The sequence below is a fragment of the Hyperolius riggenbachi genome, chromosome 12, assembly GCF_040937935.1.
Source record: "Hyperolius riggenbachi isolate aHypRig1 chromosome 12, aHypRig1.pri, whole genome shotgun sequence".
Lineage (NCBI taxonomy): Eukaryota > Metazoa > Chordata > Amphibia > Anura > Hyperoliidae > Hyperolius > Hyperolius riggenbachi.
Window position 1 is genome coordinate 181,800,599 of NC_090657.1, and position 22,549 is coordinate 181,823,147.

The 22,549-nt window shown below is 45.7% G+C and overlaps 1 protein-coding gene across 2 annotated transcripts in view; it reads right to left on the reverse strand.

Annotated features, from left to right (window-relative positions):
• Positions 1 to 22,197, reverse strand: part of KIF3B (kinesin family member 3B) — a 43,793-nt gene extending 21,596 nt beyond the window's left edge. Inside the window, exons 1-2 of one of the 2 annotated variants that reach the window (XM_068262013.1) lie at positions 22,101 to 22,197; positions 496 to 1,961 (exon numbers count right to left, since the gene is read on the reverse strand). In XM_068262013.1, coding sequence (XP_068118114.1) covers positions 496 to 1,893 — 1,398 coding nt within the window. In that variant the 5' untranslated portion in view covers positions 1,894 to 1,961; positions 22,101 to 22,197. Of the gene's footprint in view, positions 1 to 495; positions 1,962 to 3,252; positions 3,408 to 22,100 lie in introns of those variants that run through there. The other variant, XM_068262014.1, reaches the window with a different exon arrangement.
• Positions 22,198 to 22,549: the final 352 nt, after the last annotated feature.

Below are 22,549 nucleotides of genomic sequence, written 5' to 3' on the forward strand. Positions count from 1 at the left end.
CCCCACAAGGAGTGCAATACTTACCTGCTCCAGTGATGCATCGGGTCTCTTCTGTCCTACTGGTAGTGGCACACTCTGTGTTTCCATACCTCCAGCATCTGATCATGTGACATGCATTCGGAGCCAGAGGTATGCAGCATAGAGCATGTGGCTCTTAGGAAGCTCAGAGGCATCTCGAAGCAGCAATAGAGAAGGTAAATTATGTAATTGAGTTTGACACCCTAGAATTCTACACAGACGCTACATTACAAGGATGTCCAGGTTACTTTAACAAGTTTGTTAAAAAGACAGGTGTACTTTGAGCTTTCAGAGCTAGTGGGTGCCAAATTGATCGGTGACCCTGATTAAGCAAGTCACATGGTTAATTGGGTTGAAAAAAGACATACGTCTATCGAGTTCAACCAGAAATTATGGTACAACACTAGCCTGCACCCTCACATATCTCAGAGTGTCAGACTTGCAGTGTCGAAGTCATGCATTTCAGTTATTTTTTACCTTGACTTTAGCTGTCAGCATCTCCATTGCTTCTTTTTCTCTCCGTAAGTCATCCATTTTCCTCTCCTTTTCCTTCAGGAGCTTTTGTTTTTCATCTGCCACTAAACTGTGATCGTCAACAATGGCCTTCTTCTCAATCTCCAGTTTCTCCTGCTGTTCTTTCCAGTAGTCTTTGTCATCACCAACTTCATCTCCATCATAGAGGTCTCCTTCTTCTTCATCTTCTGCTGCTCCCTCAAATCCAGGCCTCCTTCTACCTCTTCTTCGCCTCTTACCCACCACCCTCTTCTCTAGCTGAGCTTTTAGCCTTGCAATCTCCTCTTGGAACTCACGCAATAAGGCGTCCTTTGGATCTTCATTGACTCTAGGCTTGTTCTTGATATTTTTGGCACGGTTTGCATAGCGTAGAGTTGTCAGAGACTCCTCTACATTATAAGAGGCAGGCCCAATATTGGCCACCATAACCGTCTTGGCGTTGCCCCCCAAAGAGTCCTGCAGGAGCCTTGTAAGCTTAGAGTCTCGGTAGGGTATGTGAGTACTTCTGCCATCAACAAGGGCAGATATAACATTTCCCAGTGCCGAAAGAGATAAGTTAATTTTGGTAGCTTCTTTTAACCGTTCACCTTGAGCTCCAGTCTTTGCTTGACGTTCACTTCCTGCCAAGTCCACCAGGTTGAGCTTTCCTACCCTGATATGATTCTCACCATCTAAACCAATCTCGCTGCACTCAATGGTGATCATGAAAATGGCATGCGAGCGGGAACTGTGTTCATTCATATTAGTGGCACCCACTGAGCGGTTTTGGTTGCCCACATTCATGACATGTTCAATCTCCTTCACGCTTTTCGTGACGAAGGAGGACAGGTCCTTCACATAGACACCAGTGTCAGGTCTCTCTTTAAGCTCTAGACGTTTGGATTGGTCTTTGGAAAGAAGATCTCGAATCTCTTCCTGGTAGATCTCTAGATAAGAAGCCCTCACCAAATACTGTTGGTTCTGAGAACGAGATATGTGGGTAAAGATGTGTTCAAATGAATTTGGTATGACACCTCTCTTCTCAGGGTCAGTCCTTAACCCCTCCATCGTGAAAGTCTTCCCAGTTCCCGTTTGGCCATATGCGAAGATGGTTCCATTAAACCCCAGCAAGACCGAGTCAACCAATGGTCTGAACGTCTCATCGTACAGTTCAACCTGCTTAGAGTTACTGTCGTAAACGGCATCAAAGGTGAAGGTCTTCGGCAAATCGTTACTGGCTCCTTTTTGAATCTTCACCGACACTTGACCAAGCTTTACGTCCACATCCACCACTTTATCGAACCCTGCTGCAGTTTCTTTGCTGTTCATGGGTCGGCAGCGCACCACCACCCTCACTGTCTCAGAACTCTTTGTCTTCGACATCTTGCTTGTTGGGGGACAGTTTGATGATGTCTTGTACTCTTCACTAAACAGGATGCCTTTTTACCACTCTGTGGGGGCAATAAGAAGAAAAGGTTAACAAAGAGCTGCAAAACTATATCAACATGTACTACATCTCAGAGCACATACAAAGTTTCTGGCTTAATTATTCTGAGGATTCATCAGACATACAATTGTCAAGTGTAACAGCGTCAGAAGGGGACACACATACACACGTGGAAACACCGGCGGGGGGTCCATTGGTCATTGCCATATCCAGGGCTGTGGAGTCTGAGTCAATAAGCTGGAGCCATTTTGGGTACCTGGAGTCGGAGTCGGTGGATTCATAAACTGAGGAGTTGGATGACTTTTGTACAGACTCCACAGCCCTGGCCATATCAAACGCCATTACCACTGCACACCAGATTGAGCCCTTGCGACGGAGACTTTCCATCGTTTTCATCCAGAAATGGGTCAAACGTTTGATTGAATGGCCTGTTGAGGTCAGGACTGTGGAGTTGGTACAAAAATCACTCGACTCCAACTCCTCCGTTTATGAAACCACCGACTCCAAGTCCAGGTACCCAAAATTGCTCTGACTCCTTAGTCTAATACCCTACCAGGGCTGTGGAGTTGGTACAAAAATCATCTGACTCCGACTCCAGGTACCCAAAATTGCACCAACTCCAAGACTCTGACTCCAGAGCCCTGGTTTAGGTACCGATTCACCTGCAATCCGATAAAATGATAGGATCGAAAGCTTGATCGACAAGCAAAATCTTATATAGTTTCAGGCACCCTTGGAAGTAAGGAGTAAAAAGAATTGTTTCGACAAGAAATCACTCAAAAGCGAATATACAGATACATTTGTGTGAATTGTTCCAATAAGACGGTACGTGAAACTAGAAGAGGACATTCATACTGCAATTCAAAAATCAAAAATGACACAATATAATCAAAACAACCTAACAGGCTAGCTACCCGGAAAATAATAATGCCCATTTAGCAAACCAAGTGTAAGCGCACCACAACAATCTCAAGAACCAAACGTCCCAGCGACTTTGCCAGACTACCTACTGCTGTCATGACCTCAGTGTCAAGCACACGTTTTATTCTGCGTACCCCTAACAATCAAGCGTCACAAATTACCCAGAACGCTTGAGAACTTCCACAACCAAACTTGCTTGTTTCTAAGTAATGCTCATTAACGCTATATGGTTCACTAGCACCAGCACCATAGCGAGAGCTCTTTAAATGTATTTCAGATCTGCTGGATATGCGCTAATTCACAAAGAAAACAGAGAATCTGATATAAACTCGTAGAGGCCGGTCAACGTGACTGCATCTAAAAATAAAACGGACATTTAAACAGTGACGAAATTAGTTATCGGAACGCCGAGGTCTCCGTATGTCTGGTTTGGGAAATCTTCCGGCAGAGCTGGCATTTTGAAGGTTGTGGAGTCTACTGTGGTATTCCTGCAGCATCTGCCATGTGAACAGATCCTGCTCCCCCTTGCCTGCCTCCATGCGCTCAAGGTCAGCATGTCAACAAAGTGGGTCACAGCAGACGTTACAGGGGAGGGGGGAGAGTGTGGATAATGCATGCTGAATGTTATCACAACCAATTTCCCTAACAATGCTGGCAAAAAAAAAGAACAGCTCTTGGAAGATAACACACAGCACTGTGCACTGCTAAACAACAGCTTTTCTTTTCATCTGTTAATATTGAGAAGAATCAGTTTAATGCAGATTTCTGTAACACAATATTTTAAAGCATTAAAAGAGTTTTTCGGAAAATAATTTTTGATAATAGTTTGTATGTATTGTGCCTAACTGTCCAACTCACCCCTGCTCTGTGCTATTACCCCGTGCTGTCAGCTCTTCTACCCAGCAACTACACTGCTCTCCCCACACACCTACCTGTGCTACATCCCACTCCCTGACCCCTCCCACCTTACCTACCCTTGCTCTGTGCCATTACCCACTGCTGTCAGCTCTCTTATCCAGCAATCACACTGTCTGCTCTCCCCACACACCTACCTGTGCTACATCCCACTCACTGCCCCCTCCCACCTTACCTACCCCTGCTCTGTGCCATTACCCACTGCTGTCAGCTCTCCTATCCAGCAATCACACTGTCTGCTCTCCCCACACACCTACCTGTGCTACATCCCACTCACTGCCCCCTCCCACCTTACCTACCCCTGCTCTGTGCCATTACCCACTGCTATCAGCTCTCCTATCCAGCAATCACACTGTCTGCTCTCCCCACACACCTACCTGTGCTACATCCCACTCACTGCCCCCTCCCACCTTACCTACCCCTGCTCTGTGCCATTACCCACTGCTATCAGCTCTCCTATCCAGCAATCACACTGTCTGCTCTCCCCACACATCTACCTGTGCTACATCCCATTCACTGACCCCTCCCACCTTACCTACCCCTGCTCTATGCCATTACCCACTGCTGTCAGCTCTCCTATCCAGCAATCACACTATCTGCTCTCCCCACACATCTACCTGTGCTACATCCCATTCACTGACCCCTCCCACCTTACCTACCCCTGCTCTATGCCATTACCCACTGCTGTCAGCTCTCTTATCCAGCAATCACACTGTCTGCTCTCCCCACACATCTACCTGTGCTACATCCCACTCACAGACCCCTCCCCACCTTACCTACCCCTGCTCTATGCCATTACCCACTGCTGTCAGCTCTCCTATCCAGCAATCACACTGTCTGCTCTCCCCACACATCTACCTGTGCTACATCCCACTCACAGACCCCTCCCCCTTACCTACCCCTGCTCTATGCCATTACCCACTGCTGTCAGCTCTTTTATCCAGCAATCACACTGTCTGCTCTCCCCACACATCTACCTGTGCTACATCCCACTCACAGACCCCTCCCCACCTTACCTACCCCTGCTCTATGCCATTACCCACTGCTGTCAGCTCTCCAATCCAGCAATCACACTGTCTGCTCTTCCCACACATCTACCTGTGCTACATCCCACTCACTGACCCCTCCCCACCTTACCCACCCCTGCTCTGTTATTACCCCCTGCTGCAGCTCTCCAACCCAGCAACCACCGTCTGATCTGTCCACACACCTACCTGTTCTACATCCCACTCAATGACCCCTCCCACCTTACCTACCCCTGTTCTGTGCCATTACCCTCTGCTGTCAGCTCTCCTACCCAGCAACTACACTGCTCTCCCCACACACCTACCTGTGCTACATCCCGTTCACTGACTCCTCCCACCTTACCCCCCCCCCCCCTGTGCTATTACCCCCTGCTGTCAGCTCTCCTACCCATTAACCACATTGTCTGATCTTCCCACACACCTAACTGTGCTACATTCCACTCACTGACCCCTCCCACCTTACCTGCTCTGCGCTATTACCTCCTCTGAGGTCTACCCACAGGAGGGGTAGCTCTGCAGGTCAGAACTGTGATTTTGTTTGATTCTTACAGCATTGTTTTCCCCTCGCACCACGTCCACCATGTGACATCACTCCCGTGCCGTACAGTGCACCCCGCCCCCTATAGGAACAGAACACGCCGCTTAGTCCAACAGTTCCTCAAGGATACCAAAACTAGGATACTGTAGTGACCCGCCCAGACCTCAATCCTATTGAGAATCTGTGGCGGGTGCTCAAAGTGAATGTCCATGCTCAGAACCATAAATGTATACCAGCTAGAACAGTCTGCAATGGAAGAATGGGCCATAATTCTTCAGCAGACCTGTGCCAATCTAGTAAAGAACTATTCTAAGAGATTGTTGTCGGTTGTGGCTCAGAAACGGTACACTATTGCCTATAAGTGGCCAGGACTCTAATAATTTGGGATGTCACATTTTTAGCCGTTTCTTGTTTCAACTTGTAATCAATATCCTAAATTGTTTTTATTCCAAAATTGTTTGATTCCAAAATAACAAACACTTAATGGCCATTTTCATGAAGAAATCGCCTATGAAGAGGGAGCTTCTAGATCCTCCAGAGGCTTCACACATCCTCGAGACCACACTGCAGATAAGGACCCTATAAAAGCCACTTCAGCTTACTGCCCAGACGTGGCCATACTCGCACATGTGCCACACTCATACAACGGAGGAAGTGTGACCACAAGAACATATCCAACAAGCTCTGGGCAGCAGGGAGCAAGGAGCAATGGTGGGTAGTGAGAGGAACACAGGAAACCTGTGGAATACCCAGAGGCTTCACTCTACCTAGGTAAGTAGCCATCATTTTTTTTCTTAATCCGCTTTAGGTTACCATTAAATCCCAAATCTTAAAGGACCACTACTGCAAAAATGCATACTTCTAAGTACATTTCTGCCAGAGTAAAATACATGATAAACTGCTTTTCTCCTACGTTGCTATAATTTACAGTAGGCAGTAAAAATCTGTCAGATATGACAGATTTTTGACTAGCCCATTTCCCACGGGGGAGTACCAGTATTTTCTTTATTCTTTACAGAAGTACTCTATGGAAAGGATCTGAACAAAGATGCCAGTCAGTCTCTCTACTCAATGGCACACTACTTTAGCAGTTGGATTGAGAAACTTCTGTTCAGTAAATATATAAAGATATATATATACACTGTACAGCGCTGCGTAATATGTCGGCGCTATATAAATGCTAAATAATAATAATAATAAATGCTTTTAAAAATAAAGAAAAGACTGAGAATCCCACGAGGAGAAGGACTAGTCCAAAACCTGTCAGAATGGTCAGACTTTTACAAACTACTGCAAGTGACAGCTGCATAAGGAAAAATACAATTGTAGCGCATTTTATTCTGGAATAAGTGTACATTAATACATATGCATTTTTTGTTGTTGTTGTTGTTGTTGTTTAAAGTGGACCTGTCAGCCATACTATCTAAAAAAAAAGTAGATAAATGCTTGCTCTACAGGTAGTCCCCTACTTACGAACGGCATAGATTCTGTGTTTCCATGAGAACAAGTCAAATTTTTTTCTTTTTAATTGGACTTCGATTTAAAAAAAAAAAATCAAAGAAAAAATGCCTTTTTAACTTGTATAAACAGGTACAAAGGGCAGAGGTGACACAGAGGGGACAAGGGAGGCACAGGGGACATTAATGGCACAATGTTAAAACTTAAGAACAGATTCAGATTAAGAACGAACCTACAGTCCACATCTCGTTTGTTAACCGGGGACTACCTGTACTTGCATAAAATATGTATTGCACTGTCCACATTTTGATGTCAGTGATTTTTCTATAGTAAATAAAGAGAAAATCCTTCTTAGGATTTTCCATTCTGAATGTGTCTATCTTGAAGCCATTCCTGCCATAATTTTCTCCCTTACTCGGTATGTGTTTTATTGCCCGCCCCCCTCCCAGTCTTTAGACACTCCCACCCAGCTCTGCAGTAGAAAGTGCGTTGAGAAATATTGGCCAATCAGAGAGGAAAAGAGGCTTTGGCCAATCATGCTGCATTAGTTAAAGCGGATCCGAGATGAAAAACTAACTGAAACAAGCAACTTGTCTATATATCTTATCTAAAGTTTAGATAGTTTACACAGCAAATCTAGCTGCAAACAGCTTTAATAGAATATGATTATTTAATCCTGTGATACAATGACAGCAGCCATGTTGTTTGTAAACATTACACAGAGGCAGGCTTATCTGCATCTTGAGCAAAACACCTAATCCCCCCCTCCTCCCCTCTGCCTCTGAAATCTCTGGCTAGTAATACCTCCCCCTCCTCCTGCCCAGACTGAGCTCCCATAAGCCCTTACTACTGTCTAAAAGTGCCTTGGCTCTCTGAAAACCTGTGGGTGTGGCTTTTTTTTAGTTTATAGGGAATTAGAGTATTAAAACAAAAAAGTATTTGGCTTGAAGAATGCCCTATAAACAATAGGAAAGGAACACAATTATGCAATGTGTAAAAGTTCATCTCGGATCCACTTTAAGTCTGAGGGGAAAGTAAAGAATAAAAAAAGAAAACCCAGCATGACCTGCAACTTCCTTTGTGCGGCAGATGTACCAAATAAGAGACAGGGAAACTGGGGAATGATGCTTTATGAAGAAGAAAAATAAGAGTAATTTTTAACTAAAAATAAAGAATAGATTTTTGATTTTGTGCCCATTAGTTAAGCTTTAACAATGATATTTAGTAGACAATTGCAAATAACGAAAACATGTAAAGTGTGCTCCTCCTACTGGTGCATCTGTGTCAGTGCATGGCGGCAGCTTGTTAATCCCCATCTATCCTTATAATGTCCTTGTCAGTTACTGTACTCTGATCAGCCATTGTGACGCTGGCAGTGCAAACACAGCTGTCCTTTTATACTGAGTCCCATTATTTATTCCACAGACATAACCATTAACCACACATCTCACACAATTACAGGCTGGATTAATACATGACCTTCAGCTCAGATACCTCCTCGCATTCCTTTCTTATTCCATGTCTCAGCTTTAGTTATATAGTTCAACACCTTCCCCGAGATAGAGATCGTTACTGCAGCCTGATGGACTGGACTTTGTAAAGAACAGGTATAGTAACCCCACAGTCTATAGATTAATGAACGTTCCCAACAGGCTGAGACTTTTGTGGCTCGTGACGTAAAACTTTACTGATCTGTGAATCTTAAAACAAAACAGGTTCTTTTTTGGGTGATGACTGAATAGAGATGTAGAATGATGGAGGCACCCAAAAACTAGTTAACAAGAAGGTAGGTGAAAGCTTACCTTCAATAATAACTATCGTTCAATAATAAGACAATTTATTGGCAAGGACAAAAAAAACAACGTGTTTCGTGGCCTGAAGCCACTTCCTCAGGTAATTAAAGCAAACCCGAGCCCAAAATCAGGTTTCCTATTAAATATCTTACCTTTCAAAGAGGGAAGCCTTAGGATCCTATTGAGGCTTCCTTCGGTCGGCAGCAGCCCCCCAATACTCAAAAGTATCCTGAGGCTTCCCTCTCTTTAGGTACGTATTTACTTCTGTACCTTTAAGCCTTGCGCATTGTTGTGTTGCACTAAGAGCACATTTTAGCAAGAAGGTGTAACGATCGGTGTAACACAGAGAGGATCTGATTACCGGTGAACTGCAGTCTCACCAGGAATACAGAATATACCCGATTATTGGTGATCTGCAGTATCACCGATAATCAGATATATCTACTAACCTCTGGACACCAGAGAGAACAAGTGAGTGTTAGATGCAACAGTATACTTTGAGTACTTCTCCAGAAGTATGTTCCTTCCTATGGCCTAGACTCTCCAGGGGGGAGGAGCTAGGCTGAGGGTAGGGAGGACAGAGCGTGAGTGACACCCGAGAGGGAGGGTGTCACTAACAGGTCTGGGAACTGCCTCTAACAGTAAGGCCATTTCTCGAGGTCGGCAAGCTAGGTCGTTAACACACAGACAGATAAGGTACAGATTCAGGAGGCAGATACGGAATCCAATAACCAGACAGGGTTTGGCAACGGAATATCAGAATTAGCAAGGTACAAGATCAGAGTTCAGAGGAATAGTCAGGCAGGCAGAAGGTCATAACAAATAATACAATTCAATGTTCCTAATGCTAAGGTGTGAACGCCTTGATGTCAACACCTTTGGAACTATGCTAGAACACAGATACAGACAAGGTCTGAGTGCTACCACGTTGTGATCGCAACGGCAGACAACCAGAGAATGCCCAGCACCCAGTATATATAGTAAAGCGCTCTCAGCGCCTCCCCTAAGTGCTGGACCAATGGCAGGTGGTGAAAATGTCAGCTGACCCACCTGGTCAGCTGACCCTTTTCTGGCTGTCATATAAGCTCTGCCTCTCAGCGCGCGCGCGCGTCCTTCTGAATCTGTGTGGACTAGCAGTCCCAGCCACACCAGACATGTCTTGCAATGTAACCATTCATTTAGGCGCGGGGACCGCCGCCCCGCTCTCTAAACGAGCGGCGGTTTCCCCGCGTCCGGCCGCAATGTCAGCTGCTCTGCCATGCATGCAATCTGCCGCCTCCAACGCGGACTCCACCGCTCTGCCCATGCGGTGGTTTCTCCGCGTTGTGCCGCCATGTTAGACGCGGAAACAGCCGCCTCACTCTGAGCCTTTGCGGGGCTTTTCCGCGTTTCCTCACAGTAGGCTATTGAACGATTGTCATCACTGAAGGTAAGCTTACACCTACCTTCATTTTAAAAGAACACTTGAAGCAAGATGTATATGGAGGCTGCCAAATGTATTTCCTTTTAAACAATACTAGTTGCGTGGCTGCCCTGCTTTTCCTCTGCCTCCAATACTTTTAGCCATAGACCCTGAACAAGCATGCAGCAGATCAGGTGTTTCTGACATTATTGTCAGATTTCAGAAGATTAGCTGCATGCTGGTTTATGGAGTTATTCAGACACTACTGCAGCCAAATAGATCTCCTTATATTTCTCACTTGTGTTTTTTTATTTTTTATTTTTGTTTCTGGGCACCAGCAGCAGTATTAGCCACCTAGGAGTAAGGCCTTGTTCTCACTATATACGCTGCAGTGCGCATTTCAGCAGCGCGTATGATGTGCAACACGCAATACCGGTAGAAGTGCATAGACAGCACTTCTGACATTCTCATCATATGCGCTGTGCAGAAGTGGGATGCGCTGTTGCATGCATTTTTCAGGAATCGCAGCGCTGACCCATTTATTGTAGTGAATGGGATCTGCAGTGTGGCGCAGATGGCGTGCGATTGTACACGTTTCGTTCCGATTACACGACCATCTGCACTAATTTATGTGAATGAATCCTCAGCCTGCAGGTGAAGCTTTGCCAGACTGGTGGCGTACACATCAGTGTCAGGCAGGCATGCTGCAGTATAGATCAGGACTGGCAGGGACATTACGCATCCACAGACCACTCAAGGAACACTTGTTTAGCCCCGCCTGGTCTTTTTACCTCCCATGAACTTAACATACAATTTCTGATTTTGTTTTCATCATGTGTCAAAAAGCTCTATTTTGTCAAAACTTTATCCATTTATATAAATCTGACAATGCAATAGCCAGCAAGGCTTCCTTTCATACTCTGCAGGAGAATCCTTTTTTTGTGGATTTAGTTCATCCCTGTAGACAGAAATGAAGAGGGTGCATAGCAGACTGGTCACACCCCGTTCCAAAATGCAATGCAAGAAGGAGAGAATGGCAGTCTGTGTCTCGCACACAATTCATAGGCCACACCCCTAACCAGAAGAATGCAAAAGGAAGGAAAAGAACAAGACCCACCTCAACAATAGGCCACAATGGAAGGTGAGTGGCAGTCCAGTCACGCCCCTACCAGAAAGCAATGCAAGAGGAAGGTAGAGTGCCAGCCTGTGCCACAAGCCCAACAATACGCCACAATGGGAGGGAGAGTGAGTGACGGTCCAGCTACACCCCCACCAGAAAGCAGTGCAAGAGGAAGGAAGAGTGCCGGCCTGTGCCACAGCCCCCGCAGAAAGGGCCTGAGCCCACTGACACAGTTGTATCCGCTTTTCAGTTACACTTCAATGTTAGAGATGCTGAAAAGCTGACAGAAGTGGATACAACTGCGCCAGTGGGCTCAGGCCCTAAGCCATAATGGGAGGGAGGGAGGCAGTCCAGCCACACCACCTACCAGAAAACAATACAAAGGGATGGGAAGGGGCAGGAAAAACCTGGGAAATGATTCATACATGTTAAGCTGAGAGGGTGAGAGAGAAAGAGAACATGCCCACTGAGCATTGTGGCGGACGGACGCACGCACGCCCACTGAGCATTGTGGTGGATGGATGGACGCACGCACGCACGCACGCACACACGCACACACACACACACACACACACTGTCAGGGCAGCGGATGCAGGATCACAAGGCCGATTTCTGATCGATTTCAGCATGAAATTGATCGGGAATCGGCCTGCGGTTTATGGGAAGCCGACATATCTCTCTGATCAGATTCGATCAGAGAGAGATTTGCCTCTTGGTCCAATCTGCCCATCATTGGTAGATGGCTACCTTTAGTGGCAAATTCCTACTTGTCGTCTGATATATAGAGAGAACTGACAGTGGGTCAACAGTTCAATCCGAGACCAGAACGCAGCAGGTGAAGAAAGTCACAGACAGAGAATTTAAAAATGGATGAGGATTTAAGAGGTGATCGATCCTAGATGTGGTTACTGAATTAAAGTGAACCTGAGGCGAGAGTGACATGGAGGCTGCCATATTTATTTCCTTTTAAACAATACCAGTTGCCTGGCAGTCTTGCTGGTCTATTTGGCTGCAGTAATGCCTGAATTACACCATAAACAAGCATGCAACTAATCTTCCCAGTTATGACAATAATGTCAGAAACACCTGATCTGCTGCATGCTTGTTCAGGGTCTATGGCTAAAATTATTAGAGGCAGAGGACCAGCAGGACTGCCAGGCAACTGGTATTGCTTAAAAGGAAATAAAGATGTCAACCTCCATATCACTCTCACCTCAGGTTCCCTTTAACTTTTCAACCACCTCCACTATGTGTGAGGCTGGGTGCACACGTTATGTTATATAACAAGAAAGTCTGCATTTTATGTCATGTTTACATTTTATGTTGTGTGTGTTTTTTGTGTGTTTTTGCAGCGTTCTTACCGCATTGTCGTTTTTTTTACCACAGATGCATTTTTCAAGTGTTTTGCGTGCATCTTAATGCGTTTGCGGTACAAAACGCATATGCATTTTTATATTTCCATCTATGTAAATCACTAGGAAGACAACAGGAAGCGGAAATATATCACAAAACAATTTTTTGGGGAAAAAACGGATATAAAAACACATGGAAAAAGCATGAAAAATGCATACCATTGCATTCCCATTGACTTTCATTTTGTGCGTTTTTGATGCGTTATTTGCATACTATGCGACAAAACCAGCGTTTTTAAAAATGCACGCATACAAAACGCATATGCGGTTTTTCCTGCGGCCCATAGACTTCCAGTAGCGGCAAAAACGCAGCGTTTTCTGCAACGCTAGTGTTTCTGCTATGTGTGCAACTAGCCTTAAAATGACGCCCAGGCGACATTGGGCAGAAAGGATCTTTGCATGATACCGGGGACACCTGTCTATGCCCTAGATCAGTGATGGCTAACCTTCGCACTGCAGCTGTGACAAAACTTCAAATCCCATCATGCCTCCCTGGGTTATGCTTACAGCTGTCAGAATATTGCAATGTCTCATGGGACTTGTAGTTTGACCACAGCTGGAGTGCCCTAGATTCTCAGACCATTTTACTAGCATGTGTACCTAGCTTTAGATCTAATTTCCAGCTCACCCATTCAATAAAACAATAACATTTTATCACAAGATGATCACATTGAATCAGTTGTTCGAAACTTATAAACATTATAATCATATTAACTTTTGCTAATTGCTGTCCACTCTATCCTATGGCATCCACCACTATCACACCAGAAGGCTTCATGCACCCTTACAAACAGTCCCCGGGTGCAGCACTGTGAGGGCGCTCGGCACGGCCATTGCACCCCCACGTGCAGGAGAGGTGGCTCGCTGGCTGCCCGAAGTGCCCTTGCTTCTCTCCCTCCCTCTGCAGAAGCATTAAAGCTAATGGGAACCCTTATTTAAATTAAAAAAAAAGGGCAGGTACTCACCTAAGGAGAGGGAAGGCTCGGTCCTAATGAGCCTTCCCTCTCCTCTCCAGATGCTGCGCTGGCTCCTCTGTTCACATCCCCCGCCAAGGGGACTTCGGAAGTCTTCGGGAGCCGAGTCCTCCCGAAGACAGGCGGCGCACAGGCGAGTGCGTCAGAGGGCACTCGCGCGTGCGCAGTGTAGAGCGGCCCGTCTTCGGGAGCACTCAGGCTCCCAAAGCATTTCGAAGCCTCCCTTCGGCCGGGAGACAGCGGTATTTGACCAAAACGGTTGAATATCGCTACAGGGGAGCCAGGACAACATCGGGCACCGGGAGAGGAAATGCTCTATGCCATAGAGTCTATGGGACCCAGAGCCTCCCTCTCCTTAGGTGAGTATCTGACTTTTTTTTTTTTTAATACGGGTTCCCATTCACTTTAACAGCAGCAGAATAAGGCTATTTAAAGGGGGCACATCTGGCTAACTAAAGAGGCACACCTATTTAAAGAGGAACACATCTGGCTATCTGAATGGGGTAAGGGGGTACATATAGCTATCTAGATAACTTTTGACTCCACCCATGACCACATTCTGATGTGTGGCCACGCCCATTTTGTCCAGGGGGGGGGGGGGGGAGCAGAAACTGTCTTTGCCCCCAGGCACTGAAAACCCAATCTACGCTAGACCAGAACGATATATAATTTCAGGATCGAAATCGCGATCACAAAAACAGCGATTCCATGATCGTCATAGTGGCGATTTTTATCCCCCTCTGCAGGCAGTATGGCAGTCCCCTCTCCCGCTGTGCTAGCATGCCGATCCGTGCAGCGGCAATGGAGGGAAAGTGGCTCACTCTCTCCCCCTGTACACTGCAGCCTATCAGCTAAGCGGGCAGCAGACTCCACCCGCAGGCTCTCAATCTCGCGCGGCTCACTCCTCCCAGCGCCTCCACCAGCACATTACTAGCTGGGCGGGCAGTAGACACCGCCCCCGCACACCTGTCAATTGAAATATCACGGGCAGCAGTCTCCGCCCATATGCCCATCTATCAAAGCTTGTATTGCCTCCAGCTCCTTTGCACAGTGCGTCAGCGTAATAATGCTGATGACTGTGCTGTGGTGTGACTGACTGTGGCCACCTATTCTGCAAAGCTGTTGTCTGCAGTGGGGCACTGTGAAATTGTGGCATTGCAATCTGTTCTGCATAGCTGTTGTGTGCTGCAGTGGGGCACAGTGAATTTGTGCAAAATGTAATTTTCTGTCAGTGCATGTTTGCAATTGTTACTGTGCACATTGGGAAATTCGCGATTAAAGCTTGATTTGAAGAAAATCGTGCATTGAATCGAAATCACAATTTCTGACAGAAATCGTGCAATTCAATATTTTCCTAAAATCTACGCCTCTGCTTACAAACTGCTGAGCAGGCCAAACCACCCTACATAGCCGAGCCTGATCGGGTCCACTCTACTGCACAGGCACAGACATTTCACGCCTGTGCAGTAGAGCGGCCCTGATTGGGCTCGGCTATTTCCAATGGAGACTGAGCAGGAAGCCGCTAGCGCTCATGAAGACAAGTGGGCGACAAGGAGATCTTCAGGGGTCCCAGCGCTGGATCCCCTTTACTGTGGAGAATGGGGGAATCCTCTTTAGGATCCAGACTCCTCCTCCACCCCCTCCCACTTCGAGATAAGTACAACCCCAGGGGCACTTTTTCTTCTTACAGGTACACTTTAAACAGCCATGAAAACTACAGTAAGAGACAGCTTGAGATAAGGTTTTACTGCATGAAACTTCAAATAGTCATTACTTCTGCTTTGTTTTACATATTCAAATACAGAGTATAGATTCTAAAATGCAACTGTGAAAGTCTGCTGCAATGTTATAAATAAACCTATATAACTGACTCTTTTCTTTGCTACTAATGTTCTATTAAATATCCAAACTACACATACAATTCATTATAGTAGCCAATCACACACACCCGGGAGATGATTCTCATAACTTCATTTTCGCTTTGGATTTTGTTAAATGCAAATTTACTGTGATATATTCCTGATAAAAATGGAGGCTAAACAAAAGCTTAAAGAGACACTGAAGCGAAAAAAAAATATGATATAGTGAATTGGTTGTGTACTATGAATAATTACTAGAAGATTAGCAGCAAAGAAAATATTCTCATACTTTTATTTTCAGGTATATAGTGTTTTTTCTAACATTGCATCATTCTATAATATGTGCAGATTACACAACACTCAGCATTCAAAATGATTCTTTCAGAGCAGTCTGTGAAGTAATGACCTCGCCTCTAGCAGAGGAAAAGTAAATAGTCCAGGAACAGTTGAGATAATAAAAGTCAGATAACAGCCCTCTCCACTAACTTAAGGTTCGTATACACGTCCGATAAAGATCGTTCGTTACGAACGATTCGTGACGATTACACGATATTCAAATTAGACCGAAAAGATCGTTCGTAATGAACGATTGTGTACACACGTGAACGATAGAAGTATAAAGTACTGAACGACGAACGATTAAAAAATGCGTGCGCAAACGGAAGTGACGTTATGACAGGCAATAAGAACATGCGTTATCGGACGATCTTTGTACACACTGCAACGATTATCTTTCGAAAAAATCCGCCGGGTTGGATCGGTCGGATTGAACGATAATGGTCGTTATCGTCCAAAAAAACGATCGTTGGAAAATTTGGAGCGCACGATTATCGCTCCGATTGTCGTTATGGTTCGTTTTCGAACGATCGTTATCGTACGTGTGTACTCAGCTTTAGTCGGAGAGCTTAATGGCTTGTTTGCATAGAGATAACAACTGGAGTTTCTCAACAATTCCTGTACTGGAAACAATTACACTGATGTATCTGATCTTAATGTTTTATTTCTTAGCTGTGCTACACATACAAATCATAATATCATCATTTTTTTCCGCTTCAGTGTCTCTTTAAATAACAGCAGCGTAACATTAAAGGGAACCTGTACTGACTAAAATTATTTAAAATAAACACACGAGGTAACTTCAAATGAACATTAAATAGTTACCTTGCCATCAGTTCATCTCAGAAGCTTACAATTTTCTTCTGACAATAATCCCTTCCAGTTCTGACAACATTTTGTCAGAACTGAAATATATCAGTTGCTGTCAGTTATAGCTGAGTGGACAACTGATGTGCCCGGTAATAACCATGTTTCCCTAAGGCTCAAGTGGACGATGTTACAGTTTAACTGTGTGCTGACCAGAAAGCTGTTATGGGGGAATGGCCATTTTCAAAATGGAGGACGGAGAATTCCCTTGATCACAGTGGACATACAGGACGCGGGAGAGGAGAGGGAGTTGAGGAGTAGACTACACATACATACAAGTAAGTATGACTTGTGTATGCTTATTTTGACTTTTAATTTTCAGATCAGGTGGCAATAACCGATAGCCACTTCTCTGAAAAGTGCTTTCACAAGAAATAAAAGGATTTTCAGACATTCATAAACAGGCCCCTCTGATTGTGTGTAAGGATTCAATCTCTCTCCGATCAGAATCAGATCAGAGGGGGATTGATCTGTTTGCCTCATTGGGAGGCAACCTATGTGTGTATGGCTATGTCCTGTACGGACACATCATAGAATGCAGAAAATGATCCAGGATACCCACTTTTATATTAATTTCCTGGTTTCAGTATAAGAAATACTTCCTATAGCTACATATTGCTGTATATTATCCTGTATATAGTATTTACATGGCACTGACATCTTCCGGTGCGCTGTACAGAGTATATTGTCTTGTCACTAACTATCCCACAGAGGAGCTCACAATCGAATCCCTACCATAATCATACAGTATGTCTATGTATGTATCATGTAGTGTATGTATTGTAGTCTAGGGCTAATTTGGGGGGGGGGGGGGCCAGTGACGTTATCTGTGTGTTTTTGGAATGTGGGAGGAAACTGGAGTGCCCAGGGGAAACCCACACAGACATGGGGAGAACATACAAACTCCTTGCGGATAGTGCTTTGATTGTGATTCTACCCCGGGGACCCAGCGCTGCAAGTCAAGAGCTCTAACTACTACACCACCACGCTGCCCAACTTGTATGCAACCTCGCCCTCCCAGTGATGCTTAGGCTGTGTTCCCACTTGTAGCCGAATCATGTGCAGCCAGCGGGAGGGGGAGAGTGTAGTGTCAGCTCCATTGGTCCACTGTGGTCTGGATGTAGCCCAGGGCAGATGACCTACCATCACAGGCTATATGGGGGAACGCATCCACCTGCCTGGGATTATCACAGACTGCACATGAGTGTGGTGCGCTTATCACAACGGATCCCACCAATCTTCTGCAAGCTGACAGGTGGGATTGGCTCCTACATTTACAATAGGAGCTGTTCACTCTCAGTTTTGCAGTGAGCGGAGAACGACAAAAAAGAAGTCCATTCTCAGCTCAAGTGGGAACACAGCCATAGCCTAGCTCAGTGATCTGCAAACTTGGCTTTCCAGCTGTTAAGGAACTACAAGTCCCACAATGCATTTGCCTTTATGAATCATGACTGTGGCTGTCAGACTCCCGCAATGCATTGTGGGAGTTGTAGTTCCCTAACAGCTGGATAGCCAAGTTTGCAGATCACTGCTAGCTATGTGGAATTCTCCTCCCAGAGCATTTTGGGAGACCTGGAATTATTTTCAATGGCTTCAGTAATTCTCAGAAACAAACATTCCGCAGAGCTGCACCTGACAGGGCTACAGATGTCGCCGCCTGTAATGAATTTCAAAATTTAACTCAGGGAGAGGAAATATTTTAAAATGGACAGACACTGACTAAATAGTCTATAGATGAATATTATAAGGCACTTTTATTCATTACACTATTTCCCCTACAGTGCCTCTATCATTGGGTCCCACAATGCTAGGAGACACCTGATTGGACGATATACACGTCACTTTTATTAGTTCGGCCCGCCACATTTTGCCGGGGTCGGCTTAGCTATACAAACCATATCAGACATGGATCCTTGCCCACATTTAAGCTATGACAAAACATATTGATTGTCTGCAGGCAGCAGCCCTGCACAGGAAGAACATTATACGCCTTGGTGTCATAGACCGACTGAAACAATGCAGCATCACATTACTGGAGGAAGGGATAAACAGCCCATCCGCTATGAATACTAATGTGCATTGAAAATAGAACATTACCCTTCTGTTGGTTTTGCTGAAGTGAACAAGATTTTTATCTCTATTAAAATGCACAGATGGTTTCTCTCTCATTCCACCTTTGCTTATGGTCACTGTGTAAGAGGTAAATAAAGCACATTTGAAATACAAGATTGGAAAAAAAAAATGGGGAGATCTGGAGCCAGCCATACACTAGGCGGTAGCAGCCTGATCTGAAGCGATAAAGTATTTTTTTGAATAGAAACCGCTCTGGCTCCTGATAGACTCAAAGCGACTGCGCGGCAGCCGCTAGGGCGCGCTTAGTAGGCAGTAGCAGTAGAGCAAAGATTCAAACCCAGGTCGCCTTTGTTAGAGTCCTTAAAGGGAACCTGAGATGATAAAATAGGGCCAATTTATACATACCTGGGGCTTCCTCCAGCCTCATGAAGACCGCAGGCTCTCTTGACATCCTCTTCAGCACCTCCGTTCTTGCACTATGCCTCCCGCTAATCCAGCCAAGCCGCGCTCTTCTGCCCATGTGCAGCTTGGCCATGCGAGCACGCCTCCTTGCACTCCTGCTGCTGGGAGCGTTTTGCACCTGCGAAGTAGTACTGCGCAGGCACAGAACGCTCCCAGGCACGGGGGTGCAGGCACGGCCGAGCTGCGCAGAAGCCCACAACTGGATTACCGGGAGACATAGCGAGAGAACGGAGGGGCTGAAGAGGACGGCAAGGGAGGCCACAGTCCTCATTGGACTGGAGGAAGCACCAGGTAAGTGTAAATAAGGCACAGTGTACCATCTCAGGTACACTTTAAAGGACAACAGAAGTGAGAGAGAGGGAAGCTGCTATATTTATTTCCATTCAAGCAATACTAGTTGCCTGGCTATCCTGCTGATCCTCTGTATCGATATTTTTAGCCATAGACCCTGAACAAGCATTTGTAAATCAGATGTTTCTAACATTACTGTCAGATCTGGCAAGATTAGCTGCATGCTTGTTTCTGGTGTTATTCAGACACTACTGCAGCCAAATAGATCAGCAGGGTTGCCAGGCAACTGGTATTGCATTAAAGGAAATAAATGTGGCAGCTTCCATATCCATCTCGCTTCAGTTGTCCTTTAGACCCCCTTTTTTGCGTTGCGTTACACTTAAGAGTACACGATTCGCTGCCAACCCACTGCAAGTCAACAGCACGACGCAGAAATTTTACATGTGTTGGTGGTGCAGTGCACATGCGTGGAACTATGCAAATACGATGAGGAAGCTGGGAATACTAGGGACGTACTTCCTGTCCAGCAGGGTGCATCACTGGGCAGGGGGCGGCAGTGCTATGCATATGACCCTTTTGGCATACTCTACCGAAGGGTCATATGAATCGATTATTTGGCATTGCGGTGCAATGTGAGGGGGTGGAGCATCGCAAAGTTCACCTCACATGTAAAACTGGCCGTAACAATGACACTATCGAGAGGTGTGAGGGATACGCTGCCCATCTGTCTAGTTACTGGCTGACCTGATCGCACCGCAGAGCGAATCTGTACGGTATGCTGCAGTTTTTTGCAGAACGCAGCTCAATCCCTATTGCTGTGCATGGCATAGCGATTCAGGCCTGCAGCTTCACAGCAGAACAGGAGCTGTGGCCAAATCAAAAGCGGCTGCGGCTCCTAGTGGAAATGAGCCCTAATGTATACTATATACAAGTGATGCATGAGTACTGTAGGCTGTAGACCAGTGATGTATGAGTAATGTATGCTATATACATGTAAAGCACTGGGTCTCTGGTTCATATCCCAGAAGGTCAACATCTGTAAGGAGTTTGTATGTTTTCCCCGTGTCTGCGTGGGTTTCCTCCCACTGCCCCAAAACATACAGATAAGTGAATTGGCTTCCCCCTAAATTGTCCCTAGACTATGATACATAGGACACACCCTACACAATACATATAGAGGCATAGGACTATGCTAGGGATTAGATTGTGAGCTCCTCTGAAGAACAGTTAGTGACAAGAACATATAGACCCTGTAAAGCGCTGCAGAAGATGTCAGTGCTATATAAATACTAAATAATAATACCAGCGATGTACAGTATGAGTAATGTATGCTATAGACAAGTGATGTAGGTTGTTCTGGAGAGCTCAGTGCTGTACAGAGGGGTTATGCTATAGATCAGTGATGTATTTGTAATGTATGCAATATGCCAGTGATGTAGGCTGGTCTGCTGTTGCTATTTACCAGTGATGTAGGTTGGAGATTACTGTACAGTGGGGTTGTGCTATAGATCGTTAATGTATGTTATATACTAGTGATGTAGGTTTTTTTCAGTGCTGTACAGAGGGGTTATGCTATAGATCAGTAATGTATGCTAACACTGTATACCAGTGATGTAGGTTGGACAGTGCTATACAGAGGGGTTGTTATAGATCAGTGATGTATGCTATATACCAGTGATGTAGGCTGGTCTGCTGTTGCTATAGATCAGTAATGTATGCTATTTACCAGTGATGTAGGTTGGTCATTGCTGTACAGAGGGGTTATGTTATAGATTGTTAATGTATGTTATATACTAATGATGTAGGTTTGTCAGTGCTGTATAGAGGGGTTATGCTATAGAACAGTGATGTATGAGTAATGTATGTTATATACTAGTGATGTAGGTTGGTCAGTGCTGTCCAGAGGGGTTATGTTATAGATCAGTGATGTATGCAGGGGCGTAGCAATAGGGGGTGCAGCGGTAGCGACCGCATCGGGGCCCTTGGGCCAGAGGGGCCCCGAAGGGCCCTTCCTCAACTGCAGCATTAGCTCTCTATTGGTCCTGTGCTCATAATAATCACTTCTATATATACATTGAGTAGTGGTAAACATTAACAAGCTCTTCCCCATCCCCTTCTTGCACCTCTGACACTGCAGTTGCCATTGGCAGGTTTTGGTGCGCCGTATCAATTGTTATGTATAGAGTGCCTGGGGGGCCCCATTGTAAAACTCGCATCGGGGCCCACAGCTCCTTAGCTACGTCACTGGATGTATGAGTAATGTATGTTATATACTATTGATGTAGGTTGGTCAGTGCTGTCCAGAGGGGTTATGTTATAGATCAGTGTTGTATGAGTAATGTATATGCCAGTGATGTAGGTTGGTCTGGGAGATGTCAGTGCTGGGTTATGCCATGGATCAGCGATATACAATGTGTATCTTGATGTAGCCAGGCCATATGTCAGTTGTGAGCCATGGTGCTATATTATACAGCAGAGATAATGTATGTGTATGTAGCAGTGTTGTAGGGTGGTCCAGGCTATATAATACATCAGTGATGATATAGGTATGCAGCGCACATGATGGGTGTGGGATACACCCCGCCCCCTACCGGGGTCACACAGATGAGGCCCTGTGTTGGAAGGCAGCGGCACCTGGGTGTCACCCATGACGTCACCCTCTCCCCGAGCTCTCCCCACTACACGGCCGCGGCTCACCTGCCATCGCTCAGCTGTCCCTCTGTCCCGGCGCCGGATGCCGACCGACCGCCGGCCGCTCACTTCCTTAGCAACGGTCAACAGGCCGCGGCTTCCACTTCCCTAGCAACAACGCTGAGCCCCGCCCTGCAGGCTGCAGAGTTTCTGGGACCCCGCCCACAGCCCCTCCTTGCAGCACCACTGCTCCGCCACGCCCCCTCAGCAAGACTCGGCCGCGCTCAGTCAGTGCAGCATGGTGTGGTCACGTGATGGCATCTGAATATAGTGATTTAAAAAAATTCTATAAATCTATGATAATATTTTCCAAGCTGGTGTGATATCAGATAATGATCTCTGCTCTGATAATGCTTCCTCTATGTGTATATGTAAGAAATTAACTCTAAAACTGTACACCTGGACCTTTGTGTGGCCACTGGGCTTACAGTGTTGTGCCCAATCCTGCTGCCATA